The 22,272-nt window shown below is 36.7% G+C and overlaps 2 protein-coding genes and 1 non-coding gene across 4 annotated transcripts in view; 1 reads left to right on the top strand and 2 right to left on the bottom strand.

Annotated features, from left to right (window-relative positions):
• Positions 1 to 824: 824 nt before the first annotated feature.
• On the bottom strand, positions 825 to 4,276 carry LOC109104723 (peroxisomal membrane protein PEX13-like). Of its 2 annotated transcripts, XM_042742242.1 has the most exons (5): positions 3,929 to 4,276; positions 2,802 to 3,523; positions 2,531 to 2,566; positions 1,816 to 1,938; positions 825 to 1,615 (listed from the first exon to the last, which is right to left on the bottom strand). In XM_042742242.1, the coding sequence occupies exons 1-5, from the start codon at positions 3,997 to 3,999 to the stop codon at positions 1,257 to 1,259; spliced, it is 1,311 nt and encodes a 436-aa protein (XP_042598176.1). In that variant the 5' UTR covers positions 4,000 to 4,276; the 3' UTR covers positions 825 to 1,256. The 2 variants fall into 2 exon arrangements, with proteins under 2 accessions (XP_042598176.1, XP_018973551.1); XM_019118006.2 differs by lacking the exon at positions 2,531 to 2,566 and having other exon boundaries at positions 3,929 to 4,270.
• Positions 4,277 to 4,473: 197 nt separating this feature from the next.
• On the bottom strand, positions 4,474 to 4,583 carry trnal-caa. Its single transcript has 2 exons — positions 4,546 to 4,583; positions 4,474 to 4,519 (listed from the first exon to the last, which is right to left on the bottom strand). It is a non-coding gene; the product is annotated as a tRNA-Leu (tRNA).
• A 1,644-nt stretch (positions 4,584 to 6,227) lies between these two features.
• Positions 6,228 to 22,272, top strand: part of LOC109100568 (PDZ domain-containing protein 8-like) — a 39,071-nt gene continuing 23,026 nt past the window's right edge. Inside the window, 1 exon segment of the mRNA XM_019114005.2 lies at positions 6,228 to 7,306. Coding sequence (XP_018969550.2) covers positions 6,420 to 7,306 — 887 coding nt within the window. The 5' untranslated portion in view covers positions 6,228 to 6,419.

Below are 22,272 nucleotides of genomic sequence, written 5' to 3'. Positions count from 1 at the left end.
GCCTGAAACCAGATAAATGCACAAACTAATCCTTGATGCAACACAACTTAAAACATTCACATTGCAGAAAGATGAACAGTAATCTAAAACTCATACATTAGGATAAATTTGTGATAAACACTGCATTATAAATTTAGATTGATATGAGAACTCACAATTTAAACTAATCAGATGCATTAACTGTGTATGCTTGAATAACAACATATTTGTAACATTTTATGCTTAATGCGAGTTTGATCAAATCAAACTAAATCCATTATTCAAAATAAATTAATGACTCATTAACTCTTTCCCCACCAGCATTTTTGAAAAAAGTTGATAGCACTGCCAGCGCCATTTTGATGATTTTCACTAAAATTTGATGGCCTACAGTATATTTTGCTGTACGAATATTTGAATATGCAATATACCAAAATAAAGATCAAAGCCTCTACTTTTAAACAAAAAAATAATAATAATAATAATAATTTCTAGCTTAAAGCATTCTTTTTTTCATCAACACTTGAATATAGGTAGGTTTCATAAAAATGTATAACTTTGAGCAAAAAGGTGAAAAAAAAAAAAATCACATTTTTATCAAAAACTACATCTGGATAATATTCAGTATGATTATCAAAGCATAAATCCAGTAAATTGCTTCTTTCAACACCTCCAAAGCTTGCACAGCCATATACCGCTTCCTGGATCATCACTTTACTCCGTAACATTATGCAGTTTTCATTTATATGCTGTCTATTGCTGATGATCACATTATTTATCATATGCATCTGTTTACATAAGAGATAGTTTTTCCATCCTATTCATGTGTGTTTTTGTTCAGGAGGTTTTGTACTCATTCAGAAGGTGTGTAACAGCGCCCCCAAGTGTATAACAGTGAAAACACAAAAAGCCGTAAAAACTCGTCAATGGTGGGGAAGCGTTGTCTTCTAAATGACGAGATAACATCGTCAATGGCGGGGAAAGAGTTAACACAATCGAAGAAACTATCATGTTAAAATACCAAATATTTTTGTTGAAGAAAGAAAATGTGAACAAATATCGGTAATGGCTTTGAGCCTAACAATCTACTGAAATTTGTGGAATTTAGTTCATACATTATAAAGGAAAATGACCTCCCCTCCACAACACCTCGTTTTTCATTTGTTCCTCACCTTTTTTAGATGTTGCACTAAGTTATAAAGGGGGTGATACATTCTAATGAAGGATACACTTTTTTGTCCTACCAAGACACACACTTTCCCGCACATACAAATTATTCATAAGCCCATCTTTTCTGAGGTTATCACTGTAGTATCACTGTTGTTGTTTGTGGAAGGCTGCACCTCCAGGGCAGCGTGAAGGTCATGTGTTTCATCATAAACAGACTCCAGCAGCTCATCTGGAACTGATGTGGCAGGGACCGGCAGTCTGGAGTTGGGAACAGAAGCTGTAGCCAGAGCAGTTTGCGGTGCAGGAAGGTTCTGTGCGGCCTGCTGGGCCTGTGCCATCCTCTCTAATTCTGCATGCTTTCTGCCTTTCCTCCGGCCCAACACTTTGACGTAGTTGGCAGGTACAAGGCCAGTGGTCTGCCCATCCACGCTGGCTAAGAGCCAGCCACGCACCCTGGGCTGTTGTTCTGAAAATTAGAGTGAAATACACTGAGTACAAGCTGTAAGTCAGTGTTTATAATACCTAGGACAAAAGGTACATGGTATGAATATGCTTGATATCAGTCAAATTTAAAATATTATGAGAAGTTGCCACACTAGCTAGTGTTTTTATGCACGTCAGAGTGTTTAAGTACACTTATGTTCTGAATTTTTCTTGTTCTTTTACCTTTAGGGGCAAGATTAAGCATGTCCCCAGCCTGTAGAGAGATCTCTTCTTCAGATGCAGCTGTGAAGTCATACTCAGCTCGTGCTACCACATGGTCGTCCTCCCCACTTGCCCAGTTAGTGGCTATAAAATACAACACAGACACATGCTTCAGAACTTCCATCTAGCACAAACATACTTAGGTCACACAGTATTTTCTATAGGCTGCTGCTAAAGATGTGCATTTCTGAATGATAAAATGTAAAAATTTTGTTTTGTAATTGATTATAATATTTTGAATTTATTTGATAAAAAAATACAGTAATATTGCAACAAAAATAATTACCATTTATTAATATTACAATATCTGCTTTCTATTTTAATATTTAAAAATGATTCTTGTGATGGTAAAGCTAAATTTTAAGCCTTCAGCGTCACATGATCCTTCAGAAATGATTCTAATATGCTGATTTGCTGCTCAAGAAACATTTAATCATATTATCAATGTTGTAAACAGTTACAGTTATTTTGTAATTATCACTGCTTGATATAATTGTGGAAACTGTTATACAGTTTTTAAGGATTCTCTGATGAATGAAAAGCTATTTTTATTTAACTAATTAATTTCATTTATTTATCTTAATTATTTAAAACAGAAATCTTTTGTAGCATAATATAAATGTCTTAACAGTCATAATAAATGCATCCTTGCTGAATAAAAGTTTTACTTACTGACCCCAATCTTGGTATGGTAGTGTTCTCAAAACTGATCCTATAGACCCACATTAATACAAAAAATAAATAGCAATCATATATATTCGGCATAATAGTGGTCTCTAAAACTTTCACCACTGTCACAAACAAATAAACAATAAATGGTGAACAATAAAGCAAAGGTATCCTTGGTTTTCTTTAATTAGTCTCATGTCAGACCAAAAATGGTGAAAAGAGTGTGTGCAGTTTTAAGATGAGAACATACGGATCCGGAAGGGAGAAAAATGTCTCACCATTTTCCTCAGGACCCTCAGCAGACCGCAAAAGCTTCCAGATCAAATACGGCCCTCCAAAAACTACAGCAAGAAACAAGAAAATGGGCCATGATTTGACAGAATTCGCTCTGGGGTCATCTATCCCTGCTCCTCTGGTTCCTGAAGCAGACACCATGGAGGAAGCAGTGCTGTCTGCCCACAAGTCATCCACCTCTGAATCCTGACGCAACCCCAGCAGCCTCTGCAGCCTGCGATATAGGTATCTAAGGGTCCTAACCAAGGCGAAAGCAGACAGCACTTTTGTGAAATGTATGCGCAAGCGGGAGAAGTGATTGGCCACATCAAGAACAGCACGGAAGCTGTTGTAGACGGCAGAGAAAGTAGCATCCATCATCATGCTGACCGACGAGAAAGCATGGACAATGCTTTCAATGGACTGAAATGCTCCACGGCTGCTCTCCTCTGCCTGCTGGACAAAGCGGCTGGGTGGGATGTCGTCCGTTAGGTTATAGCGGTTATAACCCAGGCCCCCTCCAACTCCATAACCACTGTAGCTGTAGGGGCTGTAGCCCCCATAAATGGAGCTCCCATAAGGGCTGTATGTGGAGGGAAATGAGCTATATGTAGGGCGGTATGCCTGTTGAACGGGTCTTGGAGGGATGGGTGGTGCCACACGTTTTAGAACCGGAGGAACAGACACTGATGGCCCACTTTGTGATACTGATCCAAAGTCAGCTGAGCTAGATAAACATATATATAAAAAAAACAGAGTCAGATGAAACACAGTATATACATAAGATAAATAATAATAATAATAACACCGTTGAAAGTTCAAATAAATGTATATTTAACAGTAAAAGACTGGAGTGAACTTTGACACTCGCATACAAACACTTGACGTGCACGAGCACGAGCCAAGCTTAACTCGTTAGCAAGTAAAAGTGTTAACACACCTGGACGGTATTTTTCTCAGTTTCGCGTTAATACAAACTTATGAACATACTTATTAATTTAACAACCACATACCGATTTGTCAAGTAAACATATTTTGCATATACAAGTACTTGACACCTAACAGGCTTGCTAGCGTTCATACACTTCGCCTTTTGGACATTCTGACCAAAATAAGACGAATTTTTACGAACCGATAGTTTAGTGGTGCAGTCATGGTTCCAGAGATCCGCCTTTCCCATGGTTTTGGTGGAGGCTGGGCCATTATTTTATGTTTCGGACCAAAGTCGAGCTGCACTGAGCAACAAACGTCAGAACATAAACTACAGACAAAGCAATCGCTCCTTCACATCGTTCTGACTGTCTTGCGACGGGAGACTAAAGCAATCTATCACTGATCGATCGCAATGTGCTTCTTTCTGTATTTGCCAATGCCATGCTGTTGTAATCTTTAACAAATAATAAATAACTACACTACTGTGTACGAGGTGAATAAATCCAATATGTATTTCAGGCGTTCTGCCGCTAAAATGACTGAAACTGGACTCCTACTCGTCTGACGCTGCACATAAAGCAAATCACTAATCTGACTAACATTTTTTTTTTTTTTACTTGAAAATCGTGACAGTGAGACGTGACTGCTTTTGAGCTGTTGTAGATTTGACATTGCTCTAGCACACGACGTTCTGCGTGAATAAACCTCGTCTGTACTTCAAGTTCTGTCACTGTAAAAGGTTCTTGTCAGAAGTGGGATTTGAACCCACGCCTCCATTCGGAGACCAGAAGCCTCATCACCTGAGAAGGTCGAAACCTTGAGTCTGGCGCCTTAGACCGCTCGGCCATTCTGACTGTACGCAAACTGTTTCATTTAAATGCTACGTAGGAATTTTAAAATATTTATTTTGAAATAATTTGTTAACATAATATATTAAAAACTGAAAATGTCTCAGTTAGAGAACACATACTGCTTAAATCATATTTAAAAAATAAGCATAAAAGGTATTTTTATTTCACTATAAAAGACACTTGTTAGAAGTGGGATTTGAATCCACATCTCCATTTGGAAACCAGAAGTCTCATAACCTGAGAAGGTCAAAACTTTGCGTTTGGTACTTTAGACCGCTCAGCCATTCTGACAACAGGTAACCATACTGTATAGCACTACAATTAATTAAATAAGTGGGACAAGTTGTAACAAGTTACTTTAAGTCCAGTGTTAAGTTTCCACAGTCTGTGATGATTTGGGGTGAAATGTCATCTACTGGTGGTGGTCCATTGGGTTTTTTGAAAACCAAAGTCACTGCACCCGTTTACCAAACATTTTGGAGCATTTCATGCTTCCTTCTGCTGACCAGCTTTTTGAAGATGCTGATTTCATTTTTCCAGCAGGATTTGGCACCTGCCCACACTGAAAGTTGGTTAAATGACATGGTGTTGTTGTGCTTGACTGGCCAGCAAACTCACCAGACCTGAACCCCATAGAGAATATGTATTTTTTGTAGGGAGGTGATGAGAAAGAGGAGAAAAAATGATGATGATGAGAAGGAGGCTGTTGTAGAAGAAACCTGGGCTTCCATACCACCTCAGCAGTGCCACAAACTGATCACCTCCATGCCACGCCGTGAGGCAGTAATTAAAGCAAAAGGAGCTCCTACCAAGTATTGAGTACATGTACAGTAAATGAACATACTTTTCAGAAGGCCAACAATTCACTAAAAATGTTTTTTTTATTGGTCTTATGAAGTATTCTAATTTGTTAAGATAGTGAATTGGTGGTTTTTTTTGTTAAATGTGAGCCAAAATCATCACAATTAAAAAAAACCAAAAACTTAAACTACTTCAGTCTGTGTGCATTGAATTTATTTAATACACAAGTTTCACCATTTGAGTTGAATTACTGAAATAAATGAACTTTTCCACGACATTCTAATTTATTGAGATGCACCTGTATATTATCATAAGCAACACAATGCAAAATGTTCCATAATAATATGCAACTTTTTAACTTGATAAATTATATAAGCAGTACATTTTAATAATAATAGGTCTAATAAAGGTTCCAGAGAGGAAATAATAACCTCTAAAAATTGTAGTAGAAAATGGTGCTACTTCAGTGATCAATATAGCCTACAATGCAAAACATTTCACATTAATTTATTAAATAAAAATGGTTTGGAGCCACATTGTTTGATTTAATGTATGGAACTTCATATTGAATAAATTTATGTTTTTTTTCTCACGTCCTTTGCATTATATCAGAATTTTCATTAAGTTAAAAATGTATATTTTTCAGTTCAAAACATAATTATTGCATATAGGCTATTTTCTGGAAAAACTAATGAAAAAATGGTTTGATTGTCTTAAAATAAAATAAAAATACGCAAGAAATAATCAATATTCAGGATACAACATTCTAGTACGTTTCTTGTGATAATTTTAATGTATTATTTGTCGCGATCGCAGACATTCGGTCGCTTGCTGGCAGATGCCGTCATGACGCAGGACTTCCAGCGCGTTGACGCGATGTTACGTTCCACCAATCAGCGTCTGTTTCCGAAGCCCAGTAAAGGCGCAGATGATATGGCAGCTTTGTGAGCGGCCAGGTGGAACTCGCTTTTGTTTAATCGCGTTGACAGCGGAACATGAGTACACTTTAACCCGCACGCCGCAGCGGGGGATCCGAAAATGATATACCTGATATTAATTTCTGCCTTCTCCGGGGCCATCGTCACGCTCCTTCTGCAGCTCTTACTGTTGTACCGGAGGAGCCCCGAGCCTATCGCTAGGACAGTTCAATATGTCAAAGCAGTTCCTGATCCCGCACTGAAGGATTACTTTAGCAACCAACAAGCCGAATCAACGCAGCAACAATCAGATATCACAGCGTCTGCCTCCAAACAACCAGAGGCCGCTTCTCCCAAGCAGCAAGAGACCACCGTCCCCGGCAGCAGCCCTAAACAGCAGCCGTCCTCGCCACCGCCTTCATTGAGCGACCCTCAGCAAACCTCCAAAGCAGAGACATGCGATTTCCTCAATGCCATATTTCTGTTCTTATTCCGCGAGCTCCGAGACACCCCAGTCGTCAGGCACTGGATCACCAAAAAGATCAAGGTAGAGTTTGAGGAGCTCCTCCAGACCAAGACCGCCGGGCGTCTGCTGGAGGGGCTCAGTCTGCGGGATATCTCTCTGGGCAACTCGGTGCCCGTCTTCAAAACAGCCAGACTCATGAAGCCGGTGGCTCTCACTGAAGACAACATGCCAGAAGAGCTCAATTTCGAGGTTGATTTAGAATATAACGGCGGCTTTCATCTGGCCATCGATGTCGATTTGGTATTCGGGAAATCGGCTTATCTGTTCGTGAAGATGACCCGAGTGGCAGGCCGCCTGAAGCTGCAGTTCACCCGCATGCCTTTCACGCACTGGTCCTTCTCCTTCCTGGAGGACCCGCTCATAGACTTCGAGGTGAAGTCTCAGTTTGAGGGCCGTCCTCTGCCCCAGCTCACCTCCATCATAGTCAATCAGCTCAAGAGAGTTGTCAAGAAGAAACACACTTTACCTAACTACAAAATAAGGTAATGTCTCAGTGTCTTACTGCTGTACTTCTCTTCTGTCCCTTGCCTGAAGTTCATGTGGGCTCTCGGGTATAAAAGTGAATGTCTTCAGCTTTGGCAGAACAGTCAAAGTTAGGTGTCTTGTAGATAAATGATTTCAGAAGATCCCAAATTTCATTCCCTGCATTGTTATTTTTCAGCTGTGATGTTGGACAGTGTTCAGCTAGATCTGTTTTTTATGCTGATACCAATTATTTTTGGTGAAAAGTCTCACTGTAGAATGAAAGGCCTTAAAACAACACATTAAGTAATTTATCGTTGTTTGATAATTTTATTTAGAGACAAATGGTGGCATTTATCATTAGACCCGTTATCAAGTTGAAAAGTGTAATTATCTGTAAAAGATATCTCTCAAGCTATTATCTGAGCATTGCTTTGACTGCACACGAAGAGTCTCGAGGTTGTGAAACCGGTAGTGTGTGTCCATGTCTGAATGGTGTTGTGAAAAGTGAACAGACAGAAGTATTGTGGCACTGCAATAACTGAGCTGATAGGTAGAGTCATGTGTCGAAAGAACAGCAAGTGTGCTTCATTATCCCAGGGTAAAACTGGACATGGAGGCCATCTTCCTCATTCAATCACGATTTCCTTTAGTGTGTTCATATCCCTGACCGTTAAAATTGACAACAACAAAGAGAGTTTTGTTACTTCCTGTTTTTAGCCGAGAAAAATATAAGGTCTGTGACTAAGCCGCCGTTCAACCAAGCTGTGGATTGATTGCTTGCAGGATTCATCCACCTACACCTCACGGCTCTATTACTCCGCATTACTTGGCACACCTAAAACGTTTGTTTGCCAGTAAACATTAAGACATCTCAGCGAGTGTGTTTGCTTTGACTGGATTTTTTTTAAGTGTTGTAGATTCTTTAGGTTTAGCATTGTCTTTGTAAGTCAGCAGGTGCACACAATGGTCATTTTTTGCTTGTTTTTGTTGACATACTGTGTCTGTGTACAATCAATATGAACATAATGTGCAAATCACAAAGTCAAACACAGCATTGAGCACCACACTGTGATTTTTATCCATTAAGTTAATTGTAGTTTCTGTAGAAGGCACAAACAGTGTGATGAATTTAATCTGCATCTGTTCAAATGGTGCATTTGAACTTTGACCCCACACAGCTGGGTTTGTGAGCGGTGAATTAGATCACTGCACTCTCTGTTAAACATCACATGCACTTAACTATTGATTAGAGTGTCTCAATATACTAGTACAGAGAGTTTAGTCTTCTTTTCATAACGTTTCTCTCGTTCCTATGGATTCATCATCCTGGCATTGATGCTGTGCCCTCTGGTATACACCATAAGGACGCGTGCTGCAGAACTAAAGAGTTCTAGTCATCACAGCACACAAGCACAGTCAGCAGCAAACTTACTGAAGCTAAACGCTTTACATTACCCACAGGAAAAGAACTTCTCAATGATGTGAGACATTAAATGACACACTCATTTTCTCAGTATTGGCATCTTCCAAAAAGGCGGAATCACTTCATTGGTGTTTGAGATAAGATTTTTCCTCTTTATGTGTGTGGATGGATACAGCACTCATGCACTAGTCATGTTTTACCGCCTCGGTGTTTGTTTTAGGGCTGAGATGAAAAGTACTTACTGTTTAATTTGTCACGTGGGAGGTGACGTTAAGGAGCTGACAATATTCTCTTTTAAACAAGTGTGTGAGTGGGAACTTTGTTTAAAAAGCAGACAGCATGGCCCAGGGACAAAACAAGCGGGCAGGCCACAATCCGATTCAGTCGTCTCTGTGTGGGATGAAAGTGTCACAGACGGAGGAGGTGTTCAGAACAGGACAAATGTGTGCGTGCTTGTGTATTAGGGATGTAACGATTCACTCAACTCATGATTCGATTCATGATTTTGATTTCACGATTCGATTTCACAATTGTTAATTTTTAACAAAATAAGATTTAAGACAAATTATAAATGAAATGTTTCCTTTTATTATTGCTTGGACAAAATGCTGCACGTTTCTTTTTGAAATTGAAATATAACACTATAATAATATACTAATATAGCACTTGCATATTATTGATTTTTTTGTTGGTTTTGATTGCTTCTGTTGTCTCTATTTGTAAGTCGCTTTGGACAAACGCGTCTGCTAAATAACAAAATTTAAATGTAAATGTAAATATCAAAACTAAATTGACATTTTAAAACAAGCCCCAAATCAAATAAATAAGTAACACAGATAAAAGAAATCTCTTTATATAAACAAAATAAGGCTTTGTCTGTGCTCTTTCCATTTAAAATGAGAGGCAACCATTGCATTTAATCATGATCCAAACAAAGATGCTGCATACATGCAACATGAGTAGTTTTTATCTAAATTAGATTGTATAATTTCGAAAATTTGAAACAAAAACACAATGGTTTGACTTCAGTTTTGTGAAACTACACATAAAAAATCAATTACAGAATCAGAATCTATCATGAAACAGAAACAGCAGACGAGCTGCACGAGACGCAGATTCACTCTCTGCCAGCAGGTGGCGCTTAAAGGGTTTCTTTGGTTTCCGCTGTAAACAAAGCAGCGCTGCACTTATGAACTTTAATATGCATTATACAGAGGCAAGATGAAAATAAAAATACCATCTAAACATTTCTAAAGACAGGAAGTTCCCCTCAAACATACATTCATATAAACTAGGGATGTCAACGATTAATCGATGATCGATTAATTGTCGATAAGAGATGCAATCGATTAAGGCTGTCGATGGTCGGTTAACCGCTTTAATGTTGGGCTGCGTGCGGCTCATGCGCAGAACACGTGCGAGCGCTGTGAGTGACGGTATATAAAATCATCATTCATTCACAATGTACAAATTAAGCTTTTAACGTGATTTAAACTTTTAAAGTAGCCTACATTAAAATAGAAACAACAAAAGTTCTTCAACATAAAAAGCATATCATGCGCTTTGCAGGGCTGCAGGACACAGGACAGAAAGGCTGTCCTATTAACGTTACTTGTTAATTCGTTCCTACGACTTATTAATTTGTGGCAATTGTCCATGTTTCATTAATTTTTGTTCCCTAAATAACCCATGATTTAACTAAATAAGGGAACAAACTAATAAATCGAACGAATTCCTAATTCATGAAATCTTTAATTTCCCTTCCCATGTTTACCACAGTAAGAGATGCGAAAACAGTGATTAAAAGTGAAAGATAATAAAATAAATCTGCGAAATTAGACGACTGTGAAGATCTAGGAAAAGAAACAATACCTGTATGTTATTGAATTTGTGGAAATTAGTGACTAACCGGCAAACCAGAACAAAGCCGCGTAAATGAAGGCTATGGGCTCGAGCGCATCCAGAGGCATGGTCGCGATCTAACATTTTCCTATTATTCCTCTAATAAACAAAGCTTTTATACCACACTTGTCATAATCAGAGCTTATAATTTGTAAATAAATAATTGCTGGATTCAAAACAGCGATTAATAGGCGCTGTGACCCACACTGAAAATACGTTTTTCCACGCGCATTCAGTGATGTCACTAAACGGTGACGCCATCGCTCACTAGTTTCTGCATGGACCTAACTAGTGCACAGGTTCTCAAGCCCTGGGACAAAATATGATGCTTTAAGGAAAATGTATAGCCTATATAAGTAATAGGCCCAAAATAAAAATATATATATTTTTTTTTTTTAAATATGCGAAATATATCCGTCTTAAATAATTAAGATAACGGATTTAAAACAGAAGTGTGGCTGCGCTCCATAAGTTCATGGAAAAAAAAAGAATGGCAATGCATTCTGTTTGTTTGCTTTATTTTACAAGAGCACAAATCTTCTGTTTTTATTGTGAGTGTGCACAAATGAAAGTAAACACTTTTGCGGAAAAGTTTTTTTTTTTTTTTTTTTTTTTTTATGTCTCAGTTGTTTCGATCGCGCCGGAGCCTGCTGCACACGTATTCGATCGCGCCGGAGCCCAAACTTACGTCGCAGTCTGTTCATTATCAAAATAAAATAGTCAACTAAACATTTAAAAGGTTACACTGGTCAGTTTAAATAGACCGTAGTATACCGGTTCACTCTGCTGTTATGCCAAGGAGGTTTTTGCTCATATGAAGAGGATGATCTTTTCCGTCTACTTGCGAATGCGTACAAGCCTAGTTAACATTATAAATAATAGTTTAATATTCAAATACATTGCAAATATGGAAACATTTGGATTTGTGCCGAATGAGACATGAGCAATAACCTCCAAATAAATCTAGCCAAAGCCGCGCTCGCTCGTCCTCGTCTGCACACATGCACTGTCACTATCTAATGCACTATATGCCGGATTTTAAAAAACAAATAGGCCTACCTACATTTTATAGGACAGAATCCAGCAGGATCAAATTAATGTGAGCAACAGTGTTTTGCTGCAGCAGCGCCGATGTAGTTCACTTACTGCGCAGCGCAGCCACACGCGGGCCACAGTTCTGTTTGGGATAATTTTATTTTAAATACCATAATGTCATTTGAAAACATTGCAGTTGTGTTTTAAAATACAACACGAGCACCACAAAATAATTTAAAGAGGCGCGTTCAGCGGTCTCCGTGCGGGATAGAAAACAGTCAACAAACTAAAATTACCTCAAAAGTATGGCGCGCTCTCTTCATTTTATCAAATGATCTTAATCACATCTATTCATTTTATAATCCTGCTACTAGCATTTTAACTAAAACCCCTTTAATTCAAGTGAGAAAGCATTGTGTGTGTGTGTGTGTGTGTGGGGCTTTCACATCCTGTCATGCCGGTGACTGCGTGCCTGCAATAGAGCATTTTGCAGCATTATGGTTAACGATTAATCGATTAATTGATCGTTAATTTAAATGACGATCGATCATGGAAATAATCGAAATTTGACATCCCTAGTTGGAATTTTACCTCTAATTTAATTTCGATTTGTTTTGCTTCTCATAATTTTTTAGTTGTTTGTTATTTGAATCAATTTTCAACCGGCTCACGGTTAATCATTACATCCCTATTGTGTTTGTGGACAAAACTGCCAGAAACTTGAATTACATAGTCTGGTTTTAATATACTGTGATATTAAATATGGGATGACGAATCAGTAGATTTGCTGTATTTCTGTATTTTGGAAGGCTGTTTTGTGCGTCACCAGGATGAAAAAAAGATTGACTTGGTGATTATAGTGATGCTTCTGGTGAAAGTTGAAATGATTAATGAAAAGGATGAGAGAACTTTTTTTTTCGGGTTTTGTTTTTTGGAATGCTACCCATACTGCTGTTTTCTATTTGAATATATTTTAAATTGTAAATTTTCTTATGATGGCAAAGCTGAATTTTTAGTAGCCATTACTCCAGTTTTCAGTGTCACGTGATCTATCAGAAGTCATTTTAATATGTTGATTTGCTGCTCAAGAAATATTTTGGTCACACTTATGTATAGGGGACCAATTCTCACTATTAACTAGTTGCTTATGAGCAGGCCTATTATTAATATTAACAGCATTTATATAAAAATTATTAATTTTTACTGTCTTCCATTTAATGTATCCTTTCTGATTAAAAATATTGTCTAAAACTCTAAATCTAAAACTTTTAAATGGTTTGTATGTATGTATGTATTTCTTCTGAGAAAAAAAAATTCATTTGAGAAAAAAAATTGATGACTTTTATTCAATTACTATTTTTATTAAATGACTAAAATGCAAAATACTTTTGACTTTTTGGACCATTGCACATTTTACATAAATGCTGGGTTTGCACTGATTCAGTGAGTCAATATAAAGGGCATTTTCATGCAGGGAAATGTTCTTTCCTCAGCAAACACCTTCTGTTATTGTGTAGAGGACAGCCTATTATGCTTATCCAGCTCCTTTGTCCAAATGTAGATCTTAACAGTCCTCAAAAGCAGGATGTCTTAGCTCTATTTAAAGTGAAATTGCCATCTTTATCTGTAGCTGTGTCATGAAAGGTCTGCCAATATTGGGAGGAATGTCAGATACAATGTGTGTAAAGAACAGAATTAACCCACAATGGCTAACTGTTGAATGCTGAGTAATACTTGAAATAAAAGAGTCTAAACTAACTATATAAGGTTTATTATAAGCTATTCAGTGTACAGGAGTCCTGTTGTCTGTACCTGTAGGGGAGTTTATAAAACCCAAGACAGTATGACGTCATCTGGTGCATCCTTGATGAGCTCCATGTCACATATGCGCAAAACTTATAAGTCAGAAATGTGAATTTGTTTATGTGCGTTTACTTGTTCTCCAGGCATTACTGTTTCTCAGGATGTTGTTATTAGGGAACTAATTGAGAAGGTTTCTCCCTTCCCATCATTAGTGGTTCTGTTATCACAAATAAATTATGAATGATGTTATCAGATGTTGTAGATGTTTGATATAATATATGGTGCGCTGCAGGTGCACGTTGTGTGTGCGTAAGAATGCATTTTTGTGATCTCTAAGGATTAACCCATAAATTCTCCGGTTACACCAGCTGATGTCATGTCTGGTGTGTTTGCGTGTCTAGCTGTTATTGATAGGTGTAATGACACCTTCTGTTATCAAAGATGGAGTGACTCTGTATGATTGGTCAGTACAATCCCAGTTGGGGTGTTGATCTGTACAAAAGAGTTACTGAGAGGCCCCTATCAGCTGCATGCCCTTGAGCGAGGATCAGGACAAATTTTCCTGACTGTGCTGATTTAAAGGTCCAGTTCCTCAGAAGCATTAGAGAAACACATTCTCAGTAGAAAAACTCAGTAGACACGGCGTTCAGTCAATCAATCCATCCGTGTGACACTGATGGAGTTTGCCATTTTAAATGCCCCTTGCTGGAGAAACTGTCAGCTTAGAGCTTCTTCCTGTGGTCACATTCAGAGCAAACAGGAATTGATGTGTCATGATTAACTGTTAACCTAGATTCAAAGTGATATGCCATTTTTGTTTGTATATTTGTATGACGAGCGCTGACTGAAATCACCAGCTCCAGATCTGGATTAAGGACACATAGTGTTTGCGACTTATTTTAATTTACTGAAGGAGGAAGAACCACAAAAAGGTCAATATTGTAAGCACTCCCTTGGCAGTTAAACATACATTTTTGGTCTGCCCAATTTCATGAGAACTCAATGTTTGTCTGGACAAACTTTGAAGTACTTGTTTTGTAAGATGGACATATTTTTTCCCCTGCACAAGTACTGTTAAATATTCTCTTATATACTATAAAAATGCCAAAAATTATCAAATGTTAGATTTACTTTGAGACACCTAGTAGCACATTAATTGGATATTCATGAGAAAAGCTATGTTTTGTCTGTGAAACAACCATTAATCTATTTCAGATATGGATGCACAGTATATTGATACCACGTTGGTAACTGGCCAATATTAGAGATTGTTTTAATGTATTGCATAGTGGTTATTTAATTGTGCTTGCATATTTCCATGCCTTTAAAATATTATTTTGAGTTGTTGTTTTTTTTGTTTGGTATCAGCCAGAATTAATAAAGGACTTATCAAGAAAGGCCAGCTGAGAACTAATTTTTTTTTTGTCATAAAATCTAATATATATTAGAGATGCATATACTATATATGCATATATAATCTAAAATATGTTAGGAATTTTTTATTAATTATTTTACTTTTGCTTTATGTCCCCTATTATTACCATTAGGTTACATTCTTGCACTCAGTTAAACTTTAAAACCAGTGATAATTTACTAACACTGCCATATGTAATCTTTAGCAAATCTCAAAATGAATATCAATTTCATAATGTATATTATAATGTTGTGATGACTAAATTCACTGGCATTTGAAGTGACTGACTTTAGTTTTTATTGTATTCATTTATTTAGACAAAATACTGTAGAATTAAAGTATACACTCTATTGATTTTCAGGAATATCATGAAAAGGACAAACAGTAGATATAGGTTTTGCTTAGTTAACTGTGCCTTTTCACATTGAAAAGGACATCCTTGAGTGATCTATCAGTGACTCAGTTCTACATTCGTCATCTGTGACTGTGCAGTGCGCATTGCGGCCGTCTCAGATAATCAGCAGTGATTGACTTGACCGTGATGAAAACTTATACCTCATTCTCTCTTCTTTCCCTCTCTCCATGTCTCTAAAGTCCACTTATGTAAGTGCTCTTCCATTTGAACGCGCTTACAAATACTTGTTATTTTACATCCCCCTCTCACAATATGCATATTCTGTCTCTTTCTCTCTCTAGTCTTAGAGAATGCCTCAGCAGTGCATTTTAAAAAATAGCAACCTGTCCCGAGCCAGATGGCTCTGTGACATAAATGCACCTCTTTGATCATTTCAGCCATGTTTCATCTGACCACTGAGGAGATTAAACCTCGTATCTCAAAGTGAAAACTTGCAGGGAAGGAGCTTCTGTGTACATTAGCAAATACAGTCAGGTCAAAGTTCAGCTGGGATGAAATCCCTTTATTTTCACCTTCTCATGCTCTTTTTATGAATAGAACATCAGAGACTAGAGAAAATGATAAGTTTTCTAATCACTTTCATTTGATTATATCACACAAACTCCTGGGAAAATACAAACATTCCTAAGCACCATTACCAGAGATATTAATGCATTTAGCTGCTGTTTTGTACTCTTTACTAAGGACTGAAAATTCCCTTTTATTTGTATATTTGTGTAAATTAGGGTTGCATATTAAAATTTTGGCTGATACAGATAATTAAAAAAATCATGTTGTGACTCATAGTCAATAAATAACCTGTACTATTTTGTCTAAATAAAAAAAAAAAAGTCACTAGAAATCAATCGTTTTGAATACTGCAAGTAAATTTAGGTATCACAAATGAGCAGTATAAAAATCAACATTTATTTTGAGATTTACAAAAGTTTTTTTTTTTTTTTCAAGATTAAGGGGGTGTTTGAAAGGTAATCTAAAGGTTAAAATAAATAAATAATAATATAAAAAAGTAATACTACCAAAAGTCAGTATGGTACTCATATAGTGCATCCCTAATGTATTGCATTTTGTGAAAAGTTTGTAATTGGTTCTTAAAGGGGGCATAGCACACACAGTTTCACCCAATCTCATGTTAATCTTGAGTACCTATAGAGTAGTACTGCATCCTTCATATCTCCAAAAAGTCTTTAGTTTTATCATATTTATAAAAGAAAGATACAGTTTTCAGTTTCTCTCTGGAAAAAGCGGAGCTCCTGGAGGCGTGCCGTGGGCGGAGCTAAAGAGTGACGAGCACTTGAGCGCCGAATGCCAAAAAAAATACATTTTTAATGGCGTTTCACTTACTGTCTGCAGTTGTGTTGCCAAGTCTGTGGTTTTCCCATGGAATTGAGCTACTTTAACACTGTTGCTGAGGGTTGTTTTTCATGTTAAAAAAACGACCCCAATAATGTGATATTTAGCTGATATTTAACTGGGCCTTGTTTATAAAACATTCGTCAACAAACACACTTATGAAACTCTGTAGCTGCTGTTTACACTGTTTATCTTTTCCTTACAACCAAAAACACTTCTTTGGAGACATTCTTCCCGAGCAAGTCCTGTGCAGCGCTGCCACCAGATGAAGTTTGTTGATGGGTGCGATATGCTCTCGCTCTGGTCGATGCGTGCGCAGGCGTGTTTTTCCAGGATAAATGCCCATATAAGGGGTTCCACCCTCGTCTACATCATGAAGAGCCACGATCGAAAAAAACTCTCCGAAACCTGTACGAACCCGGAAGTAAGATTTTTGGCACAGAAATACGTCATACGTCCAAATTGTTTTTTGAAACTTTGTCCATGCTTAGCATGAGAATCCAGCTCTTTAACAGTGTAAACAACTCTGATGCATGAAACAGCATTGTACCCCCCTTTAAATGCCCTCTCATGATAACTATTATATCTGTAATTTTCGGCTGTTATCAAATGAAATACTCATTGTGCAGTTACATTGCAGTGCTTATACTTGCAGTAAAACAGGCAATTGTTTTTGCAGACAGTTCACAGAACACACATGATAAGCTCCTAGCGCTTTCACCCGATTGGCCAAGTCATACGTTTCTTCCTGCTGCACATAAAAGCAAAGCTGATTTGGTTTGTCCTCAGTGACCTGGCTGTGGTGAATATGAGATATTTAGAGAGGTGCTTGTGATATGAGTGGGTTTTAATCCGGTCAACAGCACATCCCCAGTCAAAGACACAGCAGGTGTGTTTGTGTGGCTTATATAAACTCTCATCTCTTACTGTATAACTCTTATATACTGTTTTTTAGTGTTCTAATAACTGTTAGACGCTGATTAAAGCATGTATGTGGACTATAAATCCTAATTTACTGATATTTACTTTCATATGTTTGTTTTAATAATATATTATTTTAGTTGTTTTTTTTGTTTTTAATTATTTTTGATTTTTGTTTATTTTGTTTATTTTATGTGGATGGTGATATTCTTATTTTTTTTTAATGTGGTGTGCGTGTGAGTATTTGCCTGTTCCTGTTTCAAATGCGCATGTGTGTTTGTAGTTAACCAAGGAATTTCCTGTGGTTTCTGAAAGTTTCTGCAGATATTGCAGAAATCTGTAATCTAATGCAGTTATTGCACCATGTGATTAATGACTTAAAATGGGAAATGTTTTTTTTTAACTGCTTTCACTTAACACTTAAAGAGTACAGAGTAAGATAGATGGTGATAGGCGGAATAAGGCCTTCACAGTCAATAGTCGTTTGCTGGCCTTTTTCCCTTAGAGCTACTTACCGCAAGTATTCTCACACTTCTGCTGGAAGCACTTGAAAGTACTTTAAACAGCAAAGTGTTTTGCCATACAGTGTTCTTCATTTCAGCTCAGTGAAGTTCATCCCCTTGAAGAATATCTTCTGTATAATATATTGAAAAGTACACAGGATGCTATTGTTAAAAAAAAAAAAATGATAGCAGTGTTCCTACTACTTTTCCTATAGCAAAAGCCATAAAGAGAGCCATAAAGTTTCCTCAGAATGACTTGAAGTGTTTTAAAGGAATAAAAATGTAGGTCCTGTCATCATTTACTCACCCTCGTTTTATTCCAGACCTACATATTTTTTTCTTCTGTGAAACACAAAATGATATATTTACAAAAATGTTCAGGCTGCACTCTTCCATACAATTAAATTATATAGTGATATAAATACCATTCATAAGAGTATCATAAATGTGGTCCATACAACTATGTTCAAAGTCAACAGACCAGATTTTTTTTCTGTTTATTTTTAATTTTTAAATTGGAATAAAGCTGAAATAAAATAAAATATTCATATTTCATGAAAATTATGTAAAGTGTTGCCTTGGCAACTGACTAAAATTTAAATGTTTCAGCTGAAGTACTAAAATTACTTAAAAACTTAAATAAATTGAAGCTAAATGACTAAAACAAATGTTAATTCATAATAACAATAAATACTATAATAGTTTTAAAAATACAAAAATAACTGCCTATGCTGTTTTAAAACATGCCACACCAAGTTTCACATAAATTGTGCCAAAACATAATTAGTTATTAAATATGTAATAACTGACTGTGACAGCTCAAATTTGAAAATGCAGAATGATATTTGAGAATAAATTATGACTTTTTAAATTTTTATTTAAGGGTGCATTATTGTACAAAAAATAATTGTTGGTTTATTTTCCCATGATGCATTTCCTTCAGCTAACAACACCAGGAACCACACAGAGACTGCTTTATTCACTGACTAGAACAATCTATTGACATAAATAGAAAGACAGCTAGTCTCGCAGTATGTTAGGATAATTAAAGTTATGCTTAAACCTGTCATGCTTTATAATTGAACTCTTTTGGCCATATATGTAAGAATGGATTCACGCAGTAACTGTATATATAATTACTGCTGTGTAAGTGTGTGCTTGTAACTGCTTTCACTTGGCTTAGACTGCAAGGTCCAGACTCTAGGTATTGCAAGCTTGTTTCTGTGAGGTGAGCGAGTGTTGTATTTTTAATGCTGCTGGCTGGCTATGTTCCTGTAACGGTGTTGGTGGTAAGTGATAGGGCTGCGCTCCATGCCCTGTGTGTTCTCTGGAACAAACTGAAGTCATGTCCTGCAATTAAGCAGCTGGGAAATGGAGAGGGAGGAAGGGGCACAATGAGAGTGTTACCATACCAGATCTTGTTCCTAGAGCTTTGCATCATGAGGTGTCTCGACAGGAAGGAAGCAGAATCACTGAACTGCCCATTTGAGTCACACAAGATTTTAGACCCCGTTTACACCATTGTTATTTTAGTGTTATTTATATGACATTGTGGTATTTATTAATATTTTAAATCAGCTTTAATTGTTATATTTTCAGTTTTAAGTATAGGTTTTTTTTTTTTTTTTGGTTCTTTGTTTTATTATTATAATTATTTCGTACTAGTTGCAAGTTAGTTGCAGGCAACATTTCTAATTTTATTATGTTTTTCATTTCTTATTTTTATTTTATATCAGCTTCATTTAACAAAAACGTTTTAATAGTTTTATTTTTAATTACTAAAACCAACAACCAAAAGCTGTCCACTTGTAAATGGATCATCCAAGATGGAAGTAAACCCGGTATTTTACATAGTTTTAGGTGGTTTAAGTAGGTCATAAGTGAACTCCATGGTCACTAATACATCTCAGGCTTTAATTTAGAGCAAAACTAAGGAAACATTTTCAATATGTATAGTCTTTTAAATCCCTCCTGCTGGAATGGGTCGAGCTGCACTCGGAACTCCCTTTATTTAATGTTTCCTATATTTCCTGTTGTGAAAATGGCTGGAATAGAGAGGACAGATGCGTAGTAGTGATAGAGACAAAATGTAACAAAACTAAGCAACACAGACACAAAAAATTTTTTTTGGCATAAAATATATCACTGGTACTGTTGAAAAGATCTTTTGAATGCTGAGACATGCATGTATTGTACACAGGCTTTGTTTGCACAGTGCACTTTGTTTTTGATAGTGATTTTTTTATTCTCAAAGCATTATGTCCATGTGACTCCACTAAATCGTGTCTTAATCTCAGGATTTTGCTTTTGAAAGCCTCATTAGTGTTTACATTAGAGTTAATGAAATTGCCTTTTGTCTGTGTGGTTTTAGAGGAGCGTTTCATTTCACTTTGACCTCCTTTGTGGAAGCATGTGATTTTGTTTCATTTTTTTTTTCTTCAGGGAAATAACATCTTCACCCAGCATGCTTAAAGTTTTTCAGAGATCTGAAATGTTTAGATATCAGCAGTTTGTGTTCTCAGAATATAATCATTCATACAAAGTCCTTATATCCTCTATTATCTATTAATGATAGTGTGAAGGTTTTATGGGTTATTTATAAATCCTAATAATTGTTTTTGAAAATAGGCCTGTTTCCATGGCAATTTCTATGACGAGAAGGCAGAATCTGTCTGGAGTTTCAGAAAAAGGCCAATGAAGCAATTTCTGAGACTGACGGGGTTCATATTTTGTCCCTCACAAGGGCAAATCGGAAGGCTTTGTGTATGGAGCGAGAGAAAGGCACTTCCTTTTTTAGGAACACAAATTTCTCAGGTTATTATTAGCAATAAAGTCCTTAATAAGGAGTGAATGGATTTTCTCAGGAGGGATGTTGTTAGAATGTATCTGTTATAGTATTCTGAGTGGGTGATTTCTGTGTTTTTTATAGTTCTTTATTTTAAGTTTGATCTTATTTGGTAGTTATGATCCAACACATGATATAGACACATTTTATCATGCGGACAGTTATTTCATTTTCAAACTAATGCTTACTAAATGTTGTAAGTTTTGTAATACTTACAACACAGTTATGCACAAACAGAGGATGATCAGTCACACTCCAGAATGCTGAATTAAGAGAACTCTTTAAGAAAGAAGAATCTCCCATTACTAAACCATTTCGTTCATATTTGGACTAACTAAATAAATGGGAAACTCTTTAAAAGCATCATGAGTGAGCAGGTAAATGAAGAGGAGGATGCTCCTGTTGACTTTCGGATCCGTTTCTTGGTGTGGGGGGAAAAAGTGATGATAAAAGAGGAACAGAGTCTGGGTGTTTCACAGCTGAATTGCATGAAGTCACTCATTAGGAATATTTTGACAATGATGATGTAAGGGGTTCCATGAATAGGACACAGAATAGGGCCTAAGGTTTTAATCTGTAGCGGTCAACCTTGTGAAAATGTCAGCATTAGGAGGTTTGAATTTTATATGAACTTTTCATTTTTTATTTTAAATAATACTCCGATTATAATGCTGGGTTGATAGATATGTTAGAAAAACTACTAGTTTTTTTCAAAAAAAAAAAAAAAAAGGGTATTTTTGCTTTTGTTCTTTTAAAAAAATGTGATGTGAAGGTGTGTTTTTTTTTTATAGAATGTTGGATGGTTAATGAGTAGTAGCAGTGAAAGTGAGACCTCGAGCAAAGGCGTAGGATTTCATTTCACCTTGATGGAGTCTGACATTTAACATCATAGTTTTCACTTTAGTTTAGCTTGAAAGGCAACCTGTCTGATAATTTGCATAATTCAAAAGGGCCTAAAAATCCTTGCAGCAGTATTTAACTGAAGCCGCCCCTCAAGTCTTTGTGTGGAAGGACAAAACACACACACATAAAGGCGGAAATGCTTGTTTTTCCGGTAAGGGTAGAGTGAATGGCCTACACACACCCAAAATGAAACGTTTCCTGTTGACCTCACGATTCAAGTCATGACTCAGGGCCAGAATTACTAACCGCTTGCACACGCACAAACCCTCGATGAAAAGGTGTGGACAGTTTTTGCGGATGAGCTTATTGCACATGCAGTTGTCAAAGTTTCCCTTTCAGACATTCAAGGGAGGAGAAAGTGAATCATGCAAGGTTTGCGTTTGTCAGTTTACTAATATGTGCACTATATTAGTAGCTGTTTTCCACTTGACATGGTTGTAATAGTTGGTCATTTGTGATGCTCTTTATA

Source organism: Cyprinus carpio, chromosome B17 (assembly GCF_018340385.1).
Source record: "Cyprinus carpio isolate SPL01 chromosome B17, ASM1834038v1, whole genome shotgun sequence".
NCBI classification, from domain to species: domain Eukaryota; kingdom Metazoa; phylum Chordata; class Actinopteri; order Cypriniformes; family Cyprinidae; genus Cyprinus; species Cyprinus carpio.
The sequence above is the reverse complement of the archived record's forward strand: the minus strand, read 5'-3'. Positions and strand labels throughout refer to the sequence as shown.

Coding starts and splice junctions, on each gene's coding strand:
- LOC109104723 (XM_042742242.1), bottom strand. CDS start 3,999: ATGGCCCAGCCTCCACCAAAACCATGGGAAAGGCGGATCTCTGGAACC. Junction 2,567..2,801: donor TGAGGGTCCTGAGGAAAATG/GTGAGACATTTT, acceptor GTGGGTCTATAG/GATCAGTTTTGAGAACACTA. Junction 1,939..2,530: donor ACTACCATACCAAGATTGGG/GTCAGTAAGTAA, acceptor TGTATTTTATAG/CCACTAACTGGGCAAGTGGG.